Here is a 23,452-nt window from a genome sequence, read left to right as displayed (position 1 = left end):
GCGGCAGTCCATCCCGATTCCGGTGGCCATGTTAGATGCGGGCGCTCCAGGAGCGCCCGTGGATGCCCCTGCAGCCCAGTAGAATTGACAAGGTTGTATAGGGATATGTCTCCTGCTCCCGGTGGTTATTGGCTTAGACATAGTAATGGTTTTCCCCTTACAAAGTTTCAATTTTCAGCGGTATTCAAAATATGCGTGGTTAAGCTTGGTTTGAGTGCAGCGGACTATGGGACGCATTCCTTTAGGATAGGGGCAGCTACGGTAGCGGCAGAAGAAGGTGTGTCTGAGCAGAGCATTATGGCTTTAGGTAGATGGAAGTCTAAGTGTTTTAAGCGGTATGTCAGGCCAGCTGTGGCGCTCTAGCCTTAGACAGGGCGATGTAATAAGGCTGACCTATGACGTTGCGTTGCTTACCTTGTTGAAAGGGAGCGCGGAGGGTTTTGCCATTTCTTTTCTCCGGGGGCCTGATTGGCGGTGGCACCCCGGGGTTTCCGGTTTTACCTCCGCATGGGTCACCCTGCGTTATGCGCGAATGTGGCATTTTTTTGTTTTCAGTATTAATTATGTTTTACGTTTTGCCATTTAATTTACTACTAATAAATTACTCCATGTTGCAGGTGTACGTCAGGATGGGAGGAGTATTTGACTAGTAGGCCATTCTTTTGTTTTTTGGGCCGGTAAGAGCGGCCCTGCTCATGATGTGAGCAAATTTTCCAGGGCGGAGTCAATAAGATGGATAGGTGTTAGGGGTATGCGTTGGGAATCTCTGTTGAAGATACTAAAAGACACAGAGAGTAGGTTTGGGCGCCCTTTAGAACTTGTAATTCACCTTGGGGGGAATGACCTTGGTAAGTGGTCCAGTTTAGAGATCATTGAACATATAAGATCTGATGTCGGGGCCATTAAGTTACATTGGCCAACAGTTCACCTTACATGGTCTGATATTATCCCTAGGCGCAATTGGAGAGGGGCGGATAAACCAGCACGGATTGAGAAAGCTTGTGGGAAGGTAAATAGGGCGGTTCGGAAGACCTTTCAGGAAGTAGGTGGTGGCTGCATTAGTTATCCGTCCATAAGGGCTGTGTTGACGCAGTACTATAGGCCCGATGGTGTACATTTGTCTGATTTGGGTATGGCATACTTTATAGAGCAGATATTTGGTTTTCTTGTTTGGCTATGAGAGGTCGGTTGGTGGCGGGCTGCGGTTCCTGGTGGGAAACCTTAGCTGTGGCAGTAAGCAGCCCAATCAGCGGCCATTTTGTTACATTGAAGGCGTAGTAGGCACTCTCCTCTTAAAGGGATTGGGCAATTAGCAGAATAGCACTTCGGGTTTAAGGGGCTCCGCTTAGGCGGGCGGGCCTCAGCTAATATGCCAAATGGGGGAGTTTGGCATTTTACGCCTAGTCGAGTCCAAATTAGTTTGGACGGAATTTACAACTAGTAGGTGTGGCCTGGATGCTGATTGGTCTGTTTATGTTGGCCACCAATTTTTCCCCAGCAGGTTTCGCCTATAATAAATTCCTGACCTTTCAAACGCCAATTCAAGTCTCTGTGTCGTTATTTTAGTTGTTAAGTTAACTCTGGTAAAGGTTAAAGATGGTATAGAAGGTTGTCCACCATAAGCGGTTTACAGGTGAGTTGTTAGCTTCATCTAGATCGGCAATCGGTTCAGGGTTACTTCACAGAAATGTTGTGGTTAAGAATGATAACATAGCTTGTAAGATCCATAGATTGAAGACTGATCCTTTGGGTAGGGGGCGGTGGATTACCTAGCATCGTAATCAGGATATTGCAGTTTGCCCGCTTGAGTTTACAAGATTGTATAGAGATATGTCCCCTGCTCCTGGTGGTAATTGGATTAGGCACCATGATAGGTACCCCCTTACGAAGGTCCAGTTTTCCGCGGTCTTTAAGAATTGTATTGCTAAACTTGGATTGGATACAGCAGACTATGGGACTCATTCTTTTAGAATAGGAGCGGCTACAGTAGCGGCGGAGGAGGGTGTGTCGGAACAGAGTATCGTGGCTTCGGGTAGGTGAAGGTCTAAGTGTTTCAAACAGTATGTTAGGCCAGCTGTTGCGCTTTAGGCTTAATAATGCAATGTGGTAAGGCTGACCCATGACATGCGTTGCTTGTCTTGTTAAAAGGAGGCGTGGAGGGATTTGCCATTTCTTTTCCCCGGGGGCCTGATTGGCTTGTGGCACCCCGGGGTTTCCGGTTTTAGCTCCGCATGCGTCACCCTGCGTTGCGCGCAAATATATAGTAGTTTCTTTCTCTAATACCATGTATTATGTCTTGAAATTTGTTTTATGTGCATTTTACTCCATGTTGCAGGTTTACGGCAGGATGGGAAGCATTTTTGGCTGGTCGGCCATTCATTTGTTTTTTGGGCCGGTAAGAGTGGTCCTGCTCATGATTTGAGCAAATTTCCCCGGGCAGATTCAGTTAGATGGTTAGGTTTTAGGGGTTTACGTTGGGCGACGCTATTAAAGATTCTAAGGGATAGCGAGATAAAGTTTGGGTGCCCTTCAGTGCTTATAATCAACACTCTAGGCACTCAACCACCATGGCATTACTAGTGTTCTGTATTTAATAAATAGGCCTTCTTACCCCAACCAGAACTAAAATTAAATTAATAGCATTCTCAGCATTAACAGTTAAACAAACCCAACCCCCCCCCCCCCCACCCAACCAGTCCAAAACAATAAATTAGTACACATTTAATAATTAGGATATTTTACCCCAACCAGCCCGGCATTAAATTAATATACTTAAATACTTAAATAAATACTTAAATTTAATAAATAAGCCTCCTACCCCCCAAACAGCCCCAACCTTAAATTAATAGCTCCCATGTTTAATAATTAGGCCTCCTCCCCCCTAAAAACCCCAACAGTATATTCTTAGTGTTTATGTTTAATAAATAAACTTCCTTCCTCCCAACCTTCCCCAACATTAGATTAATAACATTCCAATTTGATTTTTAAATCAATTTCACCCCCACCAGCCCAAAAATTAAATTAATAGCATTTCCATTTAATAAAAGGTCTATTTCACCCAACCAGCCTCAATATCAAGTTCATAACGTAATATTTTCCACCATATTTAATTGCAGATGTGCTGGAAACAACATACTTTGTATTGCTGGGGAATGGGGTATTTTCTGTGGTAAAGAGCTGCCTAAGTCCTGATGATCTAGCAGCTTCAACCTTTTCTTTTGGGCTGGAAAATGTTGTTGCAGCTCTTGTTGTCTAGTAGCTTGGGTCTTTTCCTCTAGACTGCCACTCCTGTAGCATGTAGTCTGACAGCTTGACTCTGGATAATGGGGATGACAAAAACCTGTCCACATCCCATGACCAAGATCGTTTCCCAGGAGCACATCTCACATTTATTTGCCAGCTCCCGAATCGAGACGTACCCTCACCGTGGGCACTTCGAGTCCATCTGGAACTGTGACTTTGGCAGTCTAGCCTGGCAATGCTGCAGCAGGTTCAGCAAGGATGGGGGGCTCACCACAGTGATTGAGGTCCCTGAGACTCTCAGGCCTTCTCCCTGCAATGGTCCAACTTGGGTGCTTCCACCTCTTTTTGGGTGTCTTTTTGGCCTCTTCACTGAGTCACTTTTCTCTGTGACATACGCCACTGGATTTTCCGGGGCAAGAACAATCTTTTTAGGCCCACCTCCCTTAGTCGGGTATGCAAGTCAGCCTGTGGGACAGTCTGGCCTTAGGTGACCGGTTTTCCCACAGCCATAACACTTCCTATCCAGTCTAGTCTGATGACTTCCAGGAACAGGGTGGAATTGCAGCTAGCTACAAGCACCTGGGTTAGTGGCTACAGTTAGGATCTGCCTCATGATGCTGCTTTAGCTCCTGCCTCTGGGACTATATTTATTATTATATTGACCCTGCAGTACCTGTGAACCACCAGAGGTGCTGTTATTCTGCCTTCTCTTCTCACTATCAGGGACTACTAGCTGCACTATGTTAATCATTCGCACCTGATTGTCTCCTATATATGCCTGCCTCTCCCAGTTTCCTTTGATGGTCATTAATGTTTCTGTGCCTGTAATGTTTATTTACCCTTGGACTAACTGCCTTGCTTTTTCTCTTTTCCTGTGGAAATCCTTGCTTAGCCAGTTTCTGCTTTTCTGTAAGCATTTAGCATTCATCTCTATCTTGTCACTTGGAGGTAAACCTGATATTTGCCTTATACCTGGAAGTCTGTTTATTCACTGATCTGGCCTGTGTTTAACTTGCATCACATGGACTGTGTTTTTCACTACATTAAACAGTTTAATACTTTCAATATATTTCTGGCTCCGTGGCTTTAATTACAAGGACCTAGTTTGTGGAACAGGATTGTAACTACTTGCTTGGCGGAGTGATCAACAGCAGAGGGATGTTCTTCAATTCATAAAATTCTTTGGTGTTGGCTGCTAGACTGGCGCTTCTGCCAGGGTGGCCAAACCACTACATTTTGATTTGCCAACTGGTCCGCTACTTCAAATATTATTGTGTTGTGGTCCAGTACCAATTTTTTCACCCTCTGTGTGCACCGGCGAGACAACTGCTCCCTGCAAATTAAACCATTTAAATCCACCCAGGTCTTGACACCAGATCCATTCATACATCTCATCACGAACTGCCACAGCTGGTTAGCAAATTCCTCATGGTTGATGAGAAGGCTTCTGCCAGATCCTCACATTTCTGCCAGTAGGTTCCTGGGGTAATAATGTAGCACTTAAAGAGAACTTTCTTTACCACTTCAGAGTCTGCACAGTCATCTGGGGTCAATACACAATAGGCCTCTAATGCACACCCTTGCATTGTAAGGACCAAATAATTGACCCACTCCTTTTTGGATAAAGCATGGAGTTTAGAAATCATTCCAAACACCTGCAAGTGTAAATCACTGTCTCCAACACCGTCCTGAAATTCGGTAAAGTGACAGGACCCAAATCATGGTGCAGCAGATGATGACTTTTTACTGTACAATGTTTCTTGCTTTGCACAGGATTTCGAGATCTACCTTGGACATTGCGGTGTAGTTAACCATCTTTTGCATTCCCTTGTGTGGAAGGAGCTCTTCACTTGAGTAACTCGGCTCTCCAAAAAAAAATTCCTAGCATTATCAAATTGCTTGCCACCAGTTATAAACTGTGACTGGATGGGCTTACTCTGCTACCCAGTGTTTGGAGAGGGAGATCTTAAACAGTTTAGTTGGGTTTCCTTCTTACTGTCTGTATCTGGCTGTTACTGACCACTTCTACTGGTGTCACCTGTCAGCAGATATTCACCGACTGTGAATGCCAACTGCACATGAGTTGTAGGAGAATAGTGTTGCCACCAGCTGTCCCCAGGCTCTTTGAGCTTCAGTATGGTGCTCTGCAGACTGGGACTCCTGGATTCATGTGTGAATCTAGGAGGCGCCTCTGCAAGTCTCCTCCAGAAGCCACTGAACTACAGCTGCCAGCGGAGTTTACACACAGAGAGCTCCTGGCTCCTACTTTATCCAGGGGCTGCTCCTGCAGCCCCCACTGTACCATCAGGGATTGGAGACACCTCCGACACTCCAGTCATCCTGTACTTACAAATGGGAACCGGAGTGGAGGAATTAAAGCTCTGGCTGAGCTCCGATCCTCACTGGACCAGCAGTGGGGTGAGAAGCAATTTCTTTTGTTTTATACACATTTGAAATAACATTTTATAAACACACATATCACTTTATACATTTCTACTCCTGGGCTAACCCTTTCAGCGCCAATATCTACATTTATATATTTATTAAAATACACTTTAAAATACATTACACCTCCAGCACATAGCACTGGGGGGTTAACCCAATTGGCACTGCAGCATTGGAAGGGTTAATCTTTACACGGATGAGAAACCAGCCACAGGGTATGGTAAAATCTACTAACTACATCTTATTAAGATCAGAATTATGCAATCACTCTGCCAGTGTGTTAAAATTTAATATAATCCTACTTTGTTGTACAGTATCTTACAGTTCGCATTTTCCCTAGAGTTATATATATATATATATATATATATATATATATATATAAAACTTCCAAATTCAAATACAATATATATTTTCTATACTTTCCGATGCCTTGTGTTTTATATGATATTATACTTTCTTCACATTCCCTACATTGTACTACCACATAATTAATTATACTTTTATTAAAATAACCAATTGTTTAGTAATTCCCATGTTGTTCATTATTCATTTTGTACCTCAGAGACAACAAAATTTAATCTGTAGGAATGAAACATGTTAAATGTTATCTAAATGTAAAATAAATTCCCTGATTAAGTAGATACAGTGTTTCTAGAGTCTTATTCTTTGTCTTAAACTGATTTGGATATTCCAGTCCTCATGTTCTCTCCAATCTATTAACTGCTACAGCTGCTGTACACGTGTATGCTGGTGCCCTATCATGTATATATATTCTTTAAAAGTCCCTTTCTGTTGAATATTGTGATGCCAAGACAATACACTGTCATGATAGTGATATGCTGCAGCAGAGGAGCACCTAAATCTGCATTACCACCTAATTGTTGCATGTTATCATGTTACTCACCTGCTCCTCCTCTCTCTGGAGCCCCGGGGCCTGCTCCATGCACAAGTGTTTCCCGTGGTTCCGTGGTTCATCTCACAGCTCTGACTAAATGGACATTTTGGCGCAGGGCCAAATTATGCGATCGACTCACCCCGCCCCCTTTTGATCTCCCCAAGGTAGAAGTATGAGTAAGCAGGATGATCAATCAGGAGTTGCAGTCATGGAGATTGTGGCTTCTGATTGGACCTCCTGCTCACAAGCCACTGCCACAGCCATATGTACACGGAGGAGCCAGAAACGAAGGTGTCCCGGGAAAAGCGGCTGCATAGAGCAGACCCTGGAGCTGGAAAGAGGCAAATGAGTAACAAGTAACAATTATTTGATAATGCAACTTTAATCTCAATTATGTCAAGGCTTTTTAGGAGGTTTCACTATACCCAATGTATTGTTTTTAGTGACAAAGCCCTGTATAAAATAAAATCCTTTCAGAAGCATAATTAAAGGGGTTTCCAACCATCACATGTATTTAATGGCTTGTATAGGCTTTACTCCAAGTTTTAGTAAATACACAACTTTTACATCCTGGTTTCCCTCTGTACGTTTAACCCGTGTGGTGATACCACGGGGCAGAGCTGTGTGTTTGTGTTGCTCTGCTCTGCTTTCTGTATAATTGTACCCAGTGAGCAGCTTTATGTTGTATCCTGGGGCAAGAAAATAATCCACTCTCCCGGATGTTATAAATACATGGCTAAAATCACGGAAGGAGGCTACTAAGAAAATAAATGCTTGTAGTAACATTTTCAGGATGGTGTGTACAAGATAAAATAAAGCAATCTGAAGGTGGAACAAACAAGCAAAACATCGCACAGCTGGTATTTCAGTACATAGACATCAAACTAGGTGGAGCTTGATCTGCTCTAGTGGGGAATGCAAAATATCTTTACCATCGTTGTATAAAGGAAATGTATATATTGGGGCTCATTTAGAGTTAGACGTACGTCATTGTTTGCATAAGATGTGTATTTTCATACTGCAACGATTCCAAAATCCAGAAAGTATATGTCCATATATAGAGTTATTTATATCGCTGACATCCGTCCGCCTTTGTCTGGAAAAGCAGAATAAGGATGTGCAGGGACTAGCATGCATGGGCTGAGCACAGTATGGGTGGGTTCATGTAATTGTAACATAACATCTGCAAATACGCCTTTTAGGGCTCGATCCTCATGCAGGTATTAGATTTTTGGTGCAGGTATATGATGATGACTATCAGCCCTATTTAGCTGTTTCTAATTTGCTGATTGAGTATTGCGTAATTGACATTTCCATTTTTAATTACATTTTATATCTGCACCCCACTGTATCGGGGGGCAGACCTACACTGGTCACAAAGAAATTGTTTTTGAGCTGCAGGCGCCTTGAGACTCAACATCAATGAGTAAATCCACTTTTTTGTGTACATTATTTCCAACGTACATTTGGTGCGCAAATGCGTCCAACTCTGAATAAGCCCCATTATGTCTTTACTGTACTAGTTATGATTTTGTTGTATATGTTGTTATGTGTACACTGTGCATGTGGTTATTTTACCATTTCCATGCAATACATTTTCTAATGAAAGAATTGTGTCTGTGTTTTTCTTCTTACTGTAGCAATAACTAGATATTTATGTGGATAAGAAATTCCCTTGCTATGGGCATATTTCAAAAGAGCTTTATTCACTACACAGAGAGAGAGGGATGCAACACTTTTTATTGTAGCTATTTGTTTGACTGTACAAGTCAGCTTCCCTTAGGCAAAATAGATGTACACTGGGACCAGTACCTGTGCAATACCTGTCATCAATACCAATTGCAAAATCAGGACAATTTAAGCCAATTGCCAATCCACTCAAACCATGCACAGTTTGCCAGGAGTTCCCCCCGATCAGCCCAAACACCTTTCCTAGTAGGTTCAGCCTATTTGACCAACACAAATTGTGACTGTTCAAGGAAAGGTAGGTGAGGTCTAAGGTTAAGGCAGCTCAGGGGTTATGGCTGCCCTACCACCTCCTCCAGGTAAATCTTGGTCCTGCTCAGAATGTGGGAAATGTTTTTCTAAAATATTACTTCTTAAGTATCAGAGAAGCCATATCGTAAAGAAACCATGTTACAGAATGTTGGAAATATTTAGCACATAATTCACTTCTTGTTGCGCACCATACAGGAGAAAGACCATGTCATACAGGAGAGATATTCTTGCTCTGAATGTGGTAAATGTTTTACACATATTCCAAATTGTTAAATATCAGAGAAATCACTTAGGGAAAAGCCAAATTCATGCGCTGATGTAGGAAAGGGTTTCAAAGTAATTCAGAAAGGTATTGTATGTCAGAGAAGTAATGAAGGGGAGAAACGTTATTTTATGCAATGAATATGGGCATGTTTTACAAGTTCTTGCTGTCTGGATGTCCCATGTGGCTATAAATGAGGTTGGGATTTCCTGCAATGGGTTGGCAGTGGTCTTCTCCTGGGCCTGCTGTGGTGTTGGTAGGAGCAAGAAAGGGAACATGCTGGCAGTTTATTGATGGCCAATGTATGTGGCCCCATGCAGACTCAGACATGAATATTCAGCTGTGGTGGAGGGCAGCCGCTTGCTAAGTGTTTTCAAGATCGGAAGACAGTTCAGGCATGGGAATCCTGCTTGAAAAAGACATAAATTAAATATAGATACAAAGCATCCCTGACTTAGGAGACATCCAGACAGGGAGGCAGCATTATTATTGGAGAATGGGTTTAAGAATGTTTTTAGAGTTCCTTATAGGGAGTCCAAAGAGTTGAAACTTTCGGATATTTGATGTCAGCCATGCATTATGCACTGTAAATGGTCCCTAAAACAAAGCCCAGAATATTCAGCCTGATTCATCATTTGTCAATTCCAAAGAAAGATTTGATGACTAATGGGATCAGTAAGGAGACATGTTCTGCATCATACACCTCACTTGATGCGGCCATTCTGTAAGAGGCATCTTCCTGAAGCTTTCACCTCCTTAAAAGATTGGGTGCTAAGGGGGGAAATGGGAATCAAGTCAGTTATCCACTATCTGGACATTTTTCTTTTCATGTGACGAGACCAGCGTCTTATGAAAACCTATAATGAATGGGGATAGTATTGGGACAGTCATGTTCCTCAGATTTTGATGATCAGTGTCAGGACACCAGGGCATTAGAGTCAAGGCCCACAGAGTAGCCCTGGTACCTTGGTGTTCTTTGGATCACGCAGACAAAGAGGAGTGGTAGCTATAATAGTACCTTTATTACAGAAGGTGCAAACACAACTGTAACACAATAACTATATTAAATCGCCAACATCTAAAAACCTCCCCAACACATCCCCAGATAAAGATATGAGGAACCGTTACATATGTTTAAACAGTATTTCTTTGGCCGGGCTAAGTTGTAAAAAAGTCTCTGGTCCTGATGCTTTTGTCACAATAGCTCAGTACTCAGGTCTTCCAGATTCCTCTGATTTCTACACTTCTAGGCTTGCTGGTCCTGGCCTCCCGGCCTTATGCTCACTACCGAGATGTTAGCAGCCTGGACCCCTGTCACCCTACTCCTGTAGGCACACCAGGGGGTAAATGTATCAAGCTGAGAGTTTTCCGGCGGGCTTGAAAAACCAATCAGATTCTAGCTATCATTTATTTAGTGCATTCTACAAAATGAAAGCTAGAATCTGATTGGTTGCAATAGGCAACATCTCCACTTTTCAAACCCGCCAGAAAACTCTCAGCTTGATACATTTACCCCCAGATGTGCAGACTCACAAGCAGCTCCCATTGGGGCAGAGTTATACTGTTGCACCATGTTCAGCCAGAGATGTGCCTAGATGTAAAATTGTAATCAGGACACACGTTGGAGCTTGTAGGAGACAGATCTTCAATACCAAGCTCAGGATATCCAATAAACAACCCTTGTTCTCCTTGCAGGCTCTTTTTAAACAGTTCAGAATTCCCACAGGTGAAATCCCGTCCTGTAAGGTTATCCCAAGTCCGTACAGAATGCCATTGGCTCCCAAATCAGGGGTTGGATATGGGAGTGGAGAGAAGTCATCCCCACATGGGTTTCCCCCCAGCTGGTCTAGTGCATAGTAGTCTGACACAGTCCTAGAGAGAACAATAAAGTAGCAAACTGGTTACTGCAGGGCTTAATCCCAGATGATGAATAGCAACTTCCTGTTTTAATCCCTTCTATACATTTATGTTGTGAAAGGGGCTCCAGCTGCTCCAGACTTCCTGTCCTCACTGAGGGAGGGGGTAACTGGCCAGGATATAGTACAGCAGACAATTTGTAGTCCAAATAAGGCACATGGAGCCCACCTGGATATATTTATGAACCTGCAGTTTTAGTCCATTGACTCTTCATTCAGAACCATATTATGAAATCCATATACTTCAACCAAATGAATCCACAGAGTTTTTATTATTATTATTATTATTATTATTATTATCGTTTATTTGTAAGGCGCCACATGGTTTCTGCAGCGCCGTACACAGTACAAACAGTAGACCATACAGGGCAAAACAGTACAGAACATTAAACATAAAATACCAATACTTCGTAAACTCCGGGCAGGCAAATACAGTAGAGACGGAGTGGAAGAACAGGTATGGAGACAGGAGGAAAGAGGGCCCTGCTCATACGAGCTTACATCCTAAGGGAGGGTGAACAGAATCAGGCACAGAAGGGAGCCAGTGAGGCAAAGGGGAGAACCGAAGAGATGAGAGGTTAAGTGGATGGTTGGTAGGCCTTAAGAAACAGGTGAGTTTTAAGTGCCCGTTTGAAGGAGCACAGGTTGGGTGAGAGACGGATGGAGCGAGGGAGGTCGTTCCAGTGAAGGGGGGCAGCGCGGGAGAAGTCTTGGATTCTAGAGTGGGATTTATATGTGCCAAATGGGGATAACAATATATCCAAATACTAGTGACCAGATACATACCTTTGTATGTGGGGATTGTAACTGTAATCCTATCTCGGCACAATCAGCTTTTCTGTATCACTTTCAGTTTATATCTATTGTCAGACAGTGCATGGGGAAGCTGGGGGGGTCAGTGGCAGAATATGGGTTACACTCCTTCCTGATTGGGACAGCAATGGAGGCTGTTAGCTGGGGCTGAAGTGACAAGATGATTATGTATATCGGGAAATGGGAATCAAGTGGTTTCAGATCTTATGTAAAGCTCCAGTTTCTACTATAAAGATTTAAGAAAAGGAGGTAGGAGATGTATTTCCAATTTGGAAAATCCCTCCACCTCTACCCCAGTCCCTCTCCCTTCTCCCCCTCATCATAAAAAATTAAAAAATAAAACAGCAGTTTGTTCCATTTGTTATATATATCCAACCTTACATGGTCTTTCTTTGGTACGGGAAAAGTCCTCACTTGTACACTCACCACGTAGGCCGTTAATTCCCAACTACCAATTGGAATGTGACATAGAATATAATCTATATTTTTATAGTCATTTGTATTTTTGCTTTATTTTGTTTTATTTTATTTTTTGTTTCCTCTCCGATTTTTAGATTGTGTAACCTTGGTTCTTATTTAATGTCAACAACATGTACGGTTGTGCTGTATATTGATATCTATCTGCTGTTACAAATAAAAAGTTAAAAGAAAGGGAGGTAGAAGGGGGATGAGATGTTGGAGTAGAAGGTGTGAGAGACAGAAAACACTAAGATAATGTGGTGAAGGTACGAGGACATGGTGGAGTATACAGAGAGTACCCCAGGAAGAAGAGGAGAGTGGACAAGGGAATAGTCAAGGAAAATAAGATGGTAAAGTGGTGGATACCTAGTAGTATAGCTGGGAGTATGGTAGGCTCAACTAAAGGAATGTGTAATTTAATCAATTAAGAAAGATCTAACTAAGTATTTCATAATGCACAAGACGAAAGACAGAAAAAGAGTTAAAAAATGATATGTATGTAAATTAAATGATCCTTTAATGAGAATTAATGACACAGTGCAGCAGGTGGGAAATAATATCACACAAAGAGAGTTATAGAGGCCGGATACCCTGTACCTGTTCTACTAACAACTACCACAACTACCACTGGTAGTTCTCCTGAACATGATCAATAAATAAATGATGATGATGATCCAGCTGGAAGCAGGAAGACACAGAAGAGGAATGAAAGGCCAGGTAATGCCTTAATTTATGGTGAGTCATAATTATAGGTTATACTGATAATACTTCTCTAAATGATTAATTAGAGAATCCAATACACAATACATAATGTGATAAAAAATAGCACTTAACTTAATACATTAATAACAGCAACTCTGCAGACATGTTGCCCTGTTGGAATCGCTCATACAGAGCAGACTGGCGCAATATTCACGCATGTGGGAATCAAGGAAGGAAAAATTACTGGTTATATATATATATATAGGTGCAACTGAAGGATGGCGCACTGGTGAGGTTTAGCGGAATAAGGCTAAACAAAGTAGGATCAATTAAATGGGCATTAGGATCGAATCTATGTCTCTGGGTTGGTATCCAACACTCTATATAATAAATTCAGCTCTTAAATCCAAATGCTAGACAGGATGGATAACCATAACAGACTCTGGTGTATATAGAATTAACTCCAATGTCACAATATGCATATGCAGTAAATGTTCAAACAGAGCTGGCTGAACCAGTACAACACAGCCCACAAAGTTTTCCAATTGTATAGCAGCTGAGGGAAGGAGATAGGTGTGCAGAGTAATACAGTTCACCAGATAACAGTGTAATAGGTGGAAGCGTACCAAAAGGTAATGTAAAATCAGCTTATCTACATTAAGGTCTCTAAGAGGGAATCTCAGCTTAGTCTCATGTGTCAGGAACCGGTAAACCAGCGAGTGCAGTACGCAGTACTTCTTAGTCTCGGGCAGCCGTCCCCATACAAACACCGCAATCAAACTCCAATCAACTGAAATAGTGAGGATAAAGGAGCCATATAGTGTAGTAATTTATGTACAAAGGATTTATTTAACAATAGTTTACAAATGCTAACTCACATTGTGCAAAAACATAATAAGCTTATCTGTATAAGGCAGTTGGTCAGCTTGTACCAGTATGGATCCCTGGAGGGTTCTGTAGGTATTGCCGGTGATCTCCGCACAGAAGTATCAAGGTATATACACTAAGTGTCCAGGATGGTAGATTGGCCTATGTCAATGTATACAGAAGATAATGGGGCCTCAACGCGTTTCGTCTCAAATAGACTTCTTCAGGAGGATATATAAAGTGCCCAGGCTTGTTTTTATACTATGTGCGGTGGCCATTTTGCGCATTCGCAGTGCGCAGAGGCTCCCGCACATGCGCAGTGCACGGCCGCTACCGCGCATGCGCGGAACACCCGCGACCGCGCGGGTGTAGCAGACTGAGGGCTAAGGTGATAGTCTCTCTATGTAAGTAGAGCAAAGACCCAGGGCGCTAATGGGACATGTCAGATGCCACATCTGAAGTTCAGAGGGACTCCTATAGATAACATTAAAACGAGTGTGGCGGCCATCTTGGATCAGGGCACTCAATATAGATCACTAGTGGATGGAGTCTGTAGTGGCCATCTTTGACAAGGGAATGTAAATAGATAGTACATATTGATACAGAATTGCATAGTGAAATACAATAAATGCATAATAAAACATAAATAAAAGGCTATGACAACAATAAAATATAAAAATATAAAAATGTATATAGGGCAGATAAAACACAAACTACCTTATGTAGATGGTGTTAAATGAAACAGACACGTAAAACTATGCAATAAAAAAGACATATGCTAAAAAGTGAATAGTAGATGCATGCAAAGTAGTGTGATGCCATCTTATGCGGTCCTTATCACCAGGTAAATCAATATCTATAGAATCCACAAGATATACAATATAAAATGCAGTAAAACATAATACTATAAAAAAGGAGCAATTTCATATTCTTCATTAAGACCAGAGGGGGTAAGGGTATTCAACTGGAAGATCCAAAACATCTCCCTTTTGGAGAGCTTAGGCTGGAGATCACCTCCTCAGCATCCTAAGCGTACATTCTCTATCCCCTTGAAGGTGAGATGATTTGGATCTGAGTTGTGTTTTTTTATTAAAATGTCTGGAAACAGAATGCGATTCAATCTTGTTTTTAATGTTTCTGACATGCTCTTGAATTCTTAGTTTCAATTTCGTTTTACCAATGTATTTAAGACCACAGGAGCATTTTAATAGATATATGACAGAGGATGTTTGGCAGTTCATGAATTCATTTATGTTGAAATTTAAGCTGTTATCATGATTGTAAAAAACTTTCTTTTCTGAGCTCGCAAACTTGCAGATATTGCAGTGATTACACTTGTTGAAACCCTTCACCGCTAGGAATGTGTTTGAAATGTTGGTATGAGTCTCGGGTAGCATGCTAGGTGCAAGGGCATCTTTCAAGTTCCTATTTTTGCGGAAGATAAAATAGGGTCCATACGCAGAATCTCCCAGTGTTTGGAGATAGTCGACCTTATTCTATTTTCACATGCGTTATAGTTAGTAATAAAGGGTATGCGTTCCTTTTGATTATCTCTAATTTTATATTGTAATAGATCTGTTCTGTTGACCCCTTCAATTTTCGTCAGGGCTTCTGAGATAAGTGTGTCTGGGTAGCCTCTTTCCTGGAAGCGTCGTGCATACATGTGTAGTTGTTCCCTACATTGTGAGTCATTACTGCAATTTCTTTTTATTCTATGGAATTGGGAGTATGGGATGTTTGATTTCCATTTTCTTACATGGCCGCTCTTGAAGTGGAGATAATTGTTGGTATCTACCGTTTTAACAAAATTTCTTGTTTCAACCTTATTATTAGTTCCTGTAAGAACTAGATCTAGAAATTCAATGCTAGTAGTATTTTGTTTGGCCGTGAATTTTAAATTGTAATTGTTGGTACCAATGTATGTGAGGAATGAATTGATGGATTCCTCATCACCATCCCAAACCATAAGGATATCATCTATATATCTCATGTAGACCTTAATGCAGTGAGAAAAGGGGTTGGGCTTATAGATGTATTCGTGTTCCCAGCTTCCCATCAGTAGATTGGCGAAGCTGGGCGCAAAAATCGTGCCCATAGCTGTGCCACAGATCTGGAGGTAAAATATTTCTAAAAATTTAAAATAATTATGAGTAAGAATGAACCGCATCAATTCGCACAGAAAGTCTTTATGTTCTAAGGAGAGGTCAGGGTCCGGATCTAAAAATTCCCTGCAGGCTCGGATACCCTTCTCGTGTTCAATTGCTGTATAAAGCGATTGGACGTCGATGGTGAGCCAAATATACTTTGGATTCCAACAGAAATCCTCAAAGAGGTTCAGGACACTACTCGTGTCTTTAAGATAGGATTCAAGCTTAACCACGTACTTACTTAGGAAAATGTTAACATACTCTGAGATATGGGATGTAAGGGAATCTATACCGGCCACTATGGGTCTACCAGGGGGTTTATTCAAAGTTTTATGGATTTTAGGCAAAAAATAGAAAACAGGGATAATGGGGTTAAGGACTAGTAGGTATTGATATTCATCTTTAGTCAGTACACTGTTACGTAGGCCTTTGAGGAGAGTGTCTCTCAGTTGTGATACGTACTCTGTAGTAGGGTCACTTTGTAATCTAGTATATGAGACTGCATCGCTCAATAACCTCTCAGCCTCTTCGATGTATGCTGATCTATCAAGTAAAGCTACTCCTCCCCCTTTATCAGCTTGTTTGAGAACTACTTGCTTGTTGTCCGCAAGGGTGTCCATAACTGAGAGTTCCTGTTTAGTAAGGTTGTGAGTTTTTGGGTTATTATATTTATCTCTACATAAATCTTTAATCACCAATTCCTGGAAGAGATCGATGTGGCTGCTCCTAGATTCGAGAGGGTAAAATTTAGAGGTAGGTTTTAGGCCTGACTTGGACCTATTTTCATAGTTAGAAATAATAGCCGTATCCTTTCTGGCAAAATGACGTTTAAGCGTTAATTTCCTAGTGAATTTATTGATGTCTATGAACATCTGGAATCTATTAGGTTTATGTGTGGGGGCAAATGAAAGTCCTTTGCTCAACAATGAAAATTCTGAACTATTAAGTTGATGTTTGGATAGATTAAAGATCACATTCTCTTTTAGCGTTCTGTTGTCGATGAATTGAACCTTTTCCTTTGTTTTTTGTAAGCCCCCTCGTTTTCCCCTTCTTCCATGTGCCTGCGCTTCATGGGCGAAGCTATTTTGATATTTTCTCTGACGTTCTGCTTGTTGCCCCCTCTCTCGTGCAACAAGCATACTGGAGATAAAAAAATCATCGCTATCACTAGCATCAATGGTGTCTAATGTAAGGAATCTATTCCTAAGAGGTAGTTGTTCTGTAGGGGGATGTTTCTTAGTGGGGGGGCTATAGCGTGTTCTAGCATGATTTCGTTTCACAGTATTCCAGTGATGATCTGACCTGTTTGTATTCTCAAGATGTGAAGAAGAATAGTTTTTATTTGATGGTTGTGTTGTCTGCCTTTTCCACTGTTTGATGTTGTTTTTCTCATAGTCCTGTTTGTCTCTAATGAACAGACCCAATTTCCATAGGGAATCCCACCCCATGCTCTAAGATGTGACTTGTAGCTGTACTTACATCCAAATCTAGATCAGGCTTTTAGTCCGGGCTTATAGCAATATTACAGTGTAATACATCTGGTATTATAGATTGTTTGATCACATTATGTAATGTAGTAATGTACATTTATTACTTATGCCATGATAATCTGGAGGACAGAAGAAAAGCCCCCTACCCTACATTTCTTACTGAATAAAACACAATGTGGGACCTCTCCTGTGATCTGATATCTGCACCTCCACATTATCATCCCGTCATTAAATAGCACCAACCGGCTAGACAGCTCCCACAACTAATCATATCGGAGGAAGTCATAAACCGAGATGACCTCATCCCAATCCAGAATCCTGCAGACACCACACAATCTAGGAGTATGAAACCCAGGTCCTGTGGATGTCAAGGAACCGAGTATCTGATGGATGAGATGGTTAAATAATCAGAACACGTGTATTAGCTATAAGGACATGTGGGTGACAAGAATACTACTGTGGGCTCATAACACTAGTTCTTACGTTAACATATAGTATGTATAAAAATCTTCACAATTGGATTGTCACTTTGGTATGAACTAATAATTACTCGGAGCAATTCTCTCTCAGCGGTTGTTATCACGTCTCATTTTATTTTACTTCTTTTTCAGATTCTTCACAAAATAAAAAATAAAAATTTAATGTATGAGTAGTTTTGGGAAGTCTTTATTTAGATACATGTTTTAACCCTTGGCTACCCCTTTTCTTACTTTTGTGGGTGTTTTATTAACTTACTTATTATATATTACACAATGGGGAAGGTTCTTAGTGACCCCGATCCCATTACACTGGGGGCCAACTAACGTCATCACTGACTTCTTACCAGGGGACTCAGACCGCTTGGTCTGGGGAAGATAACGCTGATGACTGTCACATCGTAGCTTCAGATGGATCTATACTGGACGCCTAATCTTATCAATAAATCACTTGTGTTATGTGCAGTAAAACTCCCCCAAGCAGCGAGTACTTATACCACAGTCACAAAGTATTAATGATTCCGGTAACATTATGGTAACGCCAACGGTAGCGCCATTGTAATAACATCGTGAAACGACTGGTGTCCCTCTAACACTTGTTATGCCTGTATCCATTATATCCCCAGCTATACCATGATTTACAGGACAACACCCGAAGGTACAAGAAGAACACATCAAGGGAGGCACAGACACAATACCAAACATGCCAGTCACTGGTTATCAAAATCAGATGAAACACAGTCTTTCCATATCTAAATATACATAATGCACAAGACACAGACATAATGTGAGCTGTGTATGTTTTTTTAATCCTTAACTTAAATTTGCTGCTATAGGAATATAAAATGATGGTGTTACTTAAAATTTGGGATTGTAAAATAATGGTTTTACTGTAGTCACTTTAGCAGGTAAGACCATACATGACAAATACTCCTGAGATAAAGTGCTGTAGACATCAGGCAAACAATCTTCATACGTCTATGATTCCTCAATCATCTTCTGCACCTGGGCATCTTCTGGAATACACAGATGTTGGTCGACCAAAACAAATGTGAACGTACCTATAATAATTATATAAATGTGTTTTGGTTTATTTGTTTTCTCACAGTGAGTAGTAACAGCACATGAAGTCATGTACACGGGGACTCAGCATTCATTACCATGAAACGGATTAAATATTGGTGCATACGTAGAGCCAAGAGTTTTGGATTTCCCAAGAGTGAGACAATTGAAATCAAGCAGATAATTTGTTCCCATCACTGTCATCCTGTGCGTGCAGTCACCACTCAACCCCAATAACAGACCCCGTGTGACCTGGGTACTCAGCTTGAGTGATGTGTCTTATATAGATAAAGGCTGTGTATTGTTACATTTATAGTAGTGGAATCTCAGTATAATTTGCTCCCAGTCTGTTCAAGATTCATTAGTGAATGTGGTCAGTAGAACCTTGGATGTGTCCTATATAACCACCCTTAATTGTGGCCAAATTGGAGATTAATCCTACCATTGGGTGCGTGGGCAGGATGCTATTATTTGTGTTTAAGTTAAGTTTCTAATGTGGCCCTCTGCATTTAGGATCATATTGTAATACTATTAACCCTCTTATATATAAGGGCAGGTGGATATTAGGTCTATATATGTGATAATGATATATGTGCATAAACATGGACTAGGATGCACAGTTATAATCAGGGCCTGAGTATGGGTACCAGCCACCATAGGTTAATACATCCACAGCCCCCCCAATGTTTACATTTGTATTCAGCAACAAACAACATATGATACTGCACATACACAACTACCATTTAATGCTTATAGGGAGCTATATAATAATGTTCAGCATATCATGTAAGGCATAGATCTTTAACTCATTAAGGAATATTCAGGTGTATAAAAATACTCCTAAATATGAATATCTAGGAGTATTCTCCAGCGTCCACATTTACACAGTCTCTGCTGCTCCCTCTTGCTTGTTCTTGCAGCTTCTTGTGATAATGCAAAAGGTTAACAAACCCTGAACGATTAAGCTCTTGAGTTCAAACACAACGCTCCATTATGGCCAGATAAATCTACCCCACAGCACAGCCATATAGCAATAAAAAAATCTGATAAATTGTTGTGAAAGAACTATAATCTAAGATAAGGGAAGTGGGGCTTTCAGCCTAAACGCAGGTAAAATCACGTGGGTGAGTGATTACGTGTTTAGCCTATGGGCTTTTGATATCTGTTAACCAATAGGGCAGAGGAGGGGGGGTGGTTTGGTTTTATATATGTGAAAGTTCTCCACCATTTCCCCCTCTCTGCTTCCGGATTCCTCCCTCCCTCCCGGCAGTTATTTAGGTTTTGTTCTGGGTCTCTTGTAGGTGGGAGAGCAGTGCAGTCGGTAAGTTTGCATATGGTGCTTGGGTTATCTTGTCATAGGTCACTACTCCCTCTTTGGATTGTGTTGTCATCACGTGTGTTGGGTCCAGTGAATGGGACTCTGGGCCAGTATGTTTAAAGTTTTACTGGAAAAAAGGCAGTTTGGAAGCCCCTGTACAAACTGGCTCTATTTTACCTGAGTTGTCCCCCCTCCAGTGTGTACTCGGAAAGAGTTTTTAGTGCAGCGGGGAACCTGGTCAGTGAGCGGCGAAGGAGGTTGCTTCCTCATAACGTTGAAAAAATGATGTTTATAAAAATGAATAATCAATTCCTCAATGAAGTACAGCACTGCCCTCCAGATACTACAGAGGGACCTGTGGTTGTGGAGTCCAGCGGGGACGAATTGATAATGTGTGATGAGGAGGAAGTACACACTGTAGGGGGAGAGGAATCAGAGGTTGAGGATGAGGACGACATCTTGCCTCAGTAGAGCCTGTTTAGTCTGTACAGGGAGAGATGAATAGCTTTTTTTGGTGTGGGGGCCCAAACAAACCAATCATTTCAGCCAAAGTTGTTTGGTAGGCCCTGTCGCTGAAATGATTGGTTTGTTAAAGTGTGCATGTCCTATTTCAACAACATAAGGGTGGGTGTGAGGGCCCAAGGACAATTCCATCTTGGACCTTTTTTTTTTGCATTATATGACCAATCAACAGTCGTTTGCCATGTTCAAAAAGTAAAACCAAATTTAAAAAAATACAAGAAATTAAACCAAAAGTAAAATGCCGTGTCATAATTTAAAACAAGAGGTATTGACGTGCTCTGAAACTACTGTATTGTTGTTTATATTTTATAAACACTACACTTGAAAGCTTGAGTCTTTCAATAAAAAAGTAACTGTCCATTGCACGACTATGTGCAACAGGGACAGTTTTTTGGGTTTACAAAGTCAAACAATAACACTTCGACCCTGTCTGTCTGGGATCTCAATGACGAATTGTCTGTACCATGTTTGGAGGAGGTATTGTGGCCCCGGTATCAAATTGGGTACCGGGGCCACCCCACTATGCAGTCCAGATACTTGTTTGGTGGAATTCTGACACGTGGAGGGTTTTTTAATTATATTGTGGCCTCGGTACCAAATTGTGTACCGGGGCCACCACACTACGCAGTCCAGATACTTGTTTGGTGGAATTCAGACCAGTTGAGGGTTTTATTATTATTATATTGTGTGGACCACTCTATCTATAGTATACCACACTACAACTCTATATACCACTCTATTTCATACTTTAATTCTATTTCATACTTTAATTCTATTTCATACTTTAATTCTATTTCATACTTTAATTCTATTTCATACTTTAATTCTATTTCATACTTTAATTCTATTTCATACTTTAATTCTATTTCATACTTTAATTCTATTTCATACTTTAATTCTATTTCATACTTTAATTCTATTTCATACTTTAATTCTATTTCATACTTTAATTCTATTTCATACTTTAATTCTATTACTAATTACCATAAAGAGGAACAAAATAAACCAATTTTACCAAAAGTATAATATGACTTAGACTTACAAACACTACACTTGAAAGATCGTGCCTTTAAATGAAAAAGTCAGTCTTCATTGCACGACTATGTGCAACAGGGACAGTTTTTTGGGTTTACAAAGTCAAAAAATAACACTTCGACCCTGTCTGTCTGGGATCTCAATGACGAATTGTCTGTACCATGTTTGGAGGAGGTATTGTGGCCCCGGTACCAAATTGTGTACCGGGGCCACCACACTACGCAGTCCAGATACTTGTTTGGTGGAATTCAGACCAGTTGAGGGTTTTATTATTATTATATTGTGTGGACCACTCTATCTATACCACACTACAACTCTATATACCACTCTATTTCATACTTTAATTCTATTTCATACTTTAATTCTATTTCATACTTTAATTCTATTTCATACTTTAATTCTATTACTAATTACCATAAAGAGGAACAAAATAAACCAATTTTACCAAAAGTATAATATGACTTAGACTTACAAACACTACACTTGAAAGATCGTGCCTTTAAATGAAAAAGTCAGTCTTCATTGCACGACTATGTGCAACAGGGACAGTTTTTTGGGTTTACAAAGTCAAACAATAACACTTCGACCCTGTCTGTCTGGGATCTCAATGACGAATTGTCTGTACCATGTTTGGAGGAGGTATTGTGGCCCCGGTATCAAATTGGGTACCGGGGCCACCCCACTACGCAGTCCAGATACTTGTTTGGTGGAATTCTGACACGTGGAGGGTTTTTTAATTATATTGTGGCCTCGGTACCAAATTGTGTACCGGGGCCACCACACTACGCAGTCAAGATAGATAGATGCGTATCATAGATAAAGTACATTCAGTGGTGTGGGGCAAATTGAAAAATATTCAAAATGCACTGACATTATCAAAAACAAGAGGTTGTCACACGCTAAAACTCCAACATGTATATGATGGAGAGGATGGAGGAGCAGCCGTATGTGTAGTGTAATGCAGACCTGTTGAAGGTTTTTTATATATTTTATTGTGGTGCCCAGTGCCCACTCCTCTACGCAGTCCAGGTACATTTATTGGTGCGATTCATAAAAGTTCAGGGTTTTTAAGATATTGTGGTGACCCACTCCTCTACGCAGTCCAGGTACATTTATTGGTGCGATTCATAAAAGTTCAGGGTTTTTAATATATTGTGGTGACCCACTCCTCTACGCAGTCCAGGTACATTTATTGGTGCGATTCATAAAAGTTCAGGGTTTTTAATATATATTGTGGTGACCCACTCCTCTACGCAGTCCAGGTACATTTATTGGTGCGATTCATAAAAGTTCTGGGTTTTTAAGATATTGTGGTGACCCACTCCTCTACGCAGTCCAGGTACATTTATTGGTGCGAATCATAAAAGTTCAGGGTTTTTAATATATATTGTGGTGACCCACTCCTCTACGCAGTCCAGGTACATTTATTGGTGCGATTCATAAAAGTTCAGGGTTTTTAAGATATTGTGGTGACCCACTCCTCTACGCAGTCCAGGTACATTTATTGGTGCGATTCATAAAAGTTCAGGGTTTTTAATATATATTGTGGTGACCCACTCCTCTACGCAGTCCAGGTACATTTATTGGTGCGAATCATAAAAGTTCAGGGTTTTTAATATATATTGTGGTGACCCACTCCTCTAGGCAGTCCAGGTACATTTATTGGTGCGATTCATAAAAGTTCAGGGTTTTTAATATATATTGTGGTGACCCACTCCTCTACGCAGTCCAGGTACATTTATTGGTGCGATTCATAAAAGTTCTGGGTTTTTAAGATATTGTGGTGACCCACTCCTCTACGC

General features: G+C 41.0%; 1 protein-coding gene across 1 annotated transcript in view; it reads left to right on the top strand.

The window, feature by feature from the left end:
- The first annotated feature begins 5,379 nt into the window (after window positions 1-5,379).
- LOC142108356 (high affinity immunoglobulin gamma Fc receptor I-like) overlaps window positions 5,380-23,452 on the top strand; it is a 31,652-nt gene continuing 13,579 nt past the window's right edge. Inside the window, exons 1-2 of the mRNA XM_075191985.1 lie at window positions 5,380-5,661; window positions 10,539-10,599. Of these exons, the coding sequence (XP_075048086.1) occupies window positions 5,380-5,661; window positions 10,539-10,599 (343 nt within the window). The remainder of the gene's footprint in view (window positions 5,662-10,538; window positions 10,600-23,452) is intronic.

This window comes from Mixophyes fleayi, chromosome 12 (assembly GCF_038048845.1).
Source record: "Mixophyes fleayi isolate aMixFle1 chromosome 12, aMixFle1.hap1, whole genome shotgun sequence".
Taxonomy (NCBI): domain Eukaryota; kingdom Metazoa; phylum Chordata; class Amphibia; order Anura; family Limnodynastidae; genus Mixophyes; species Mixophyes fleayi.
The sequence above is the reverse complement of the archived record's forward strand: the minus strand, read 5'-3'. Positions and strand labels throughout refer to the sequence as shown.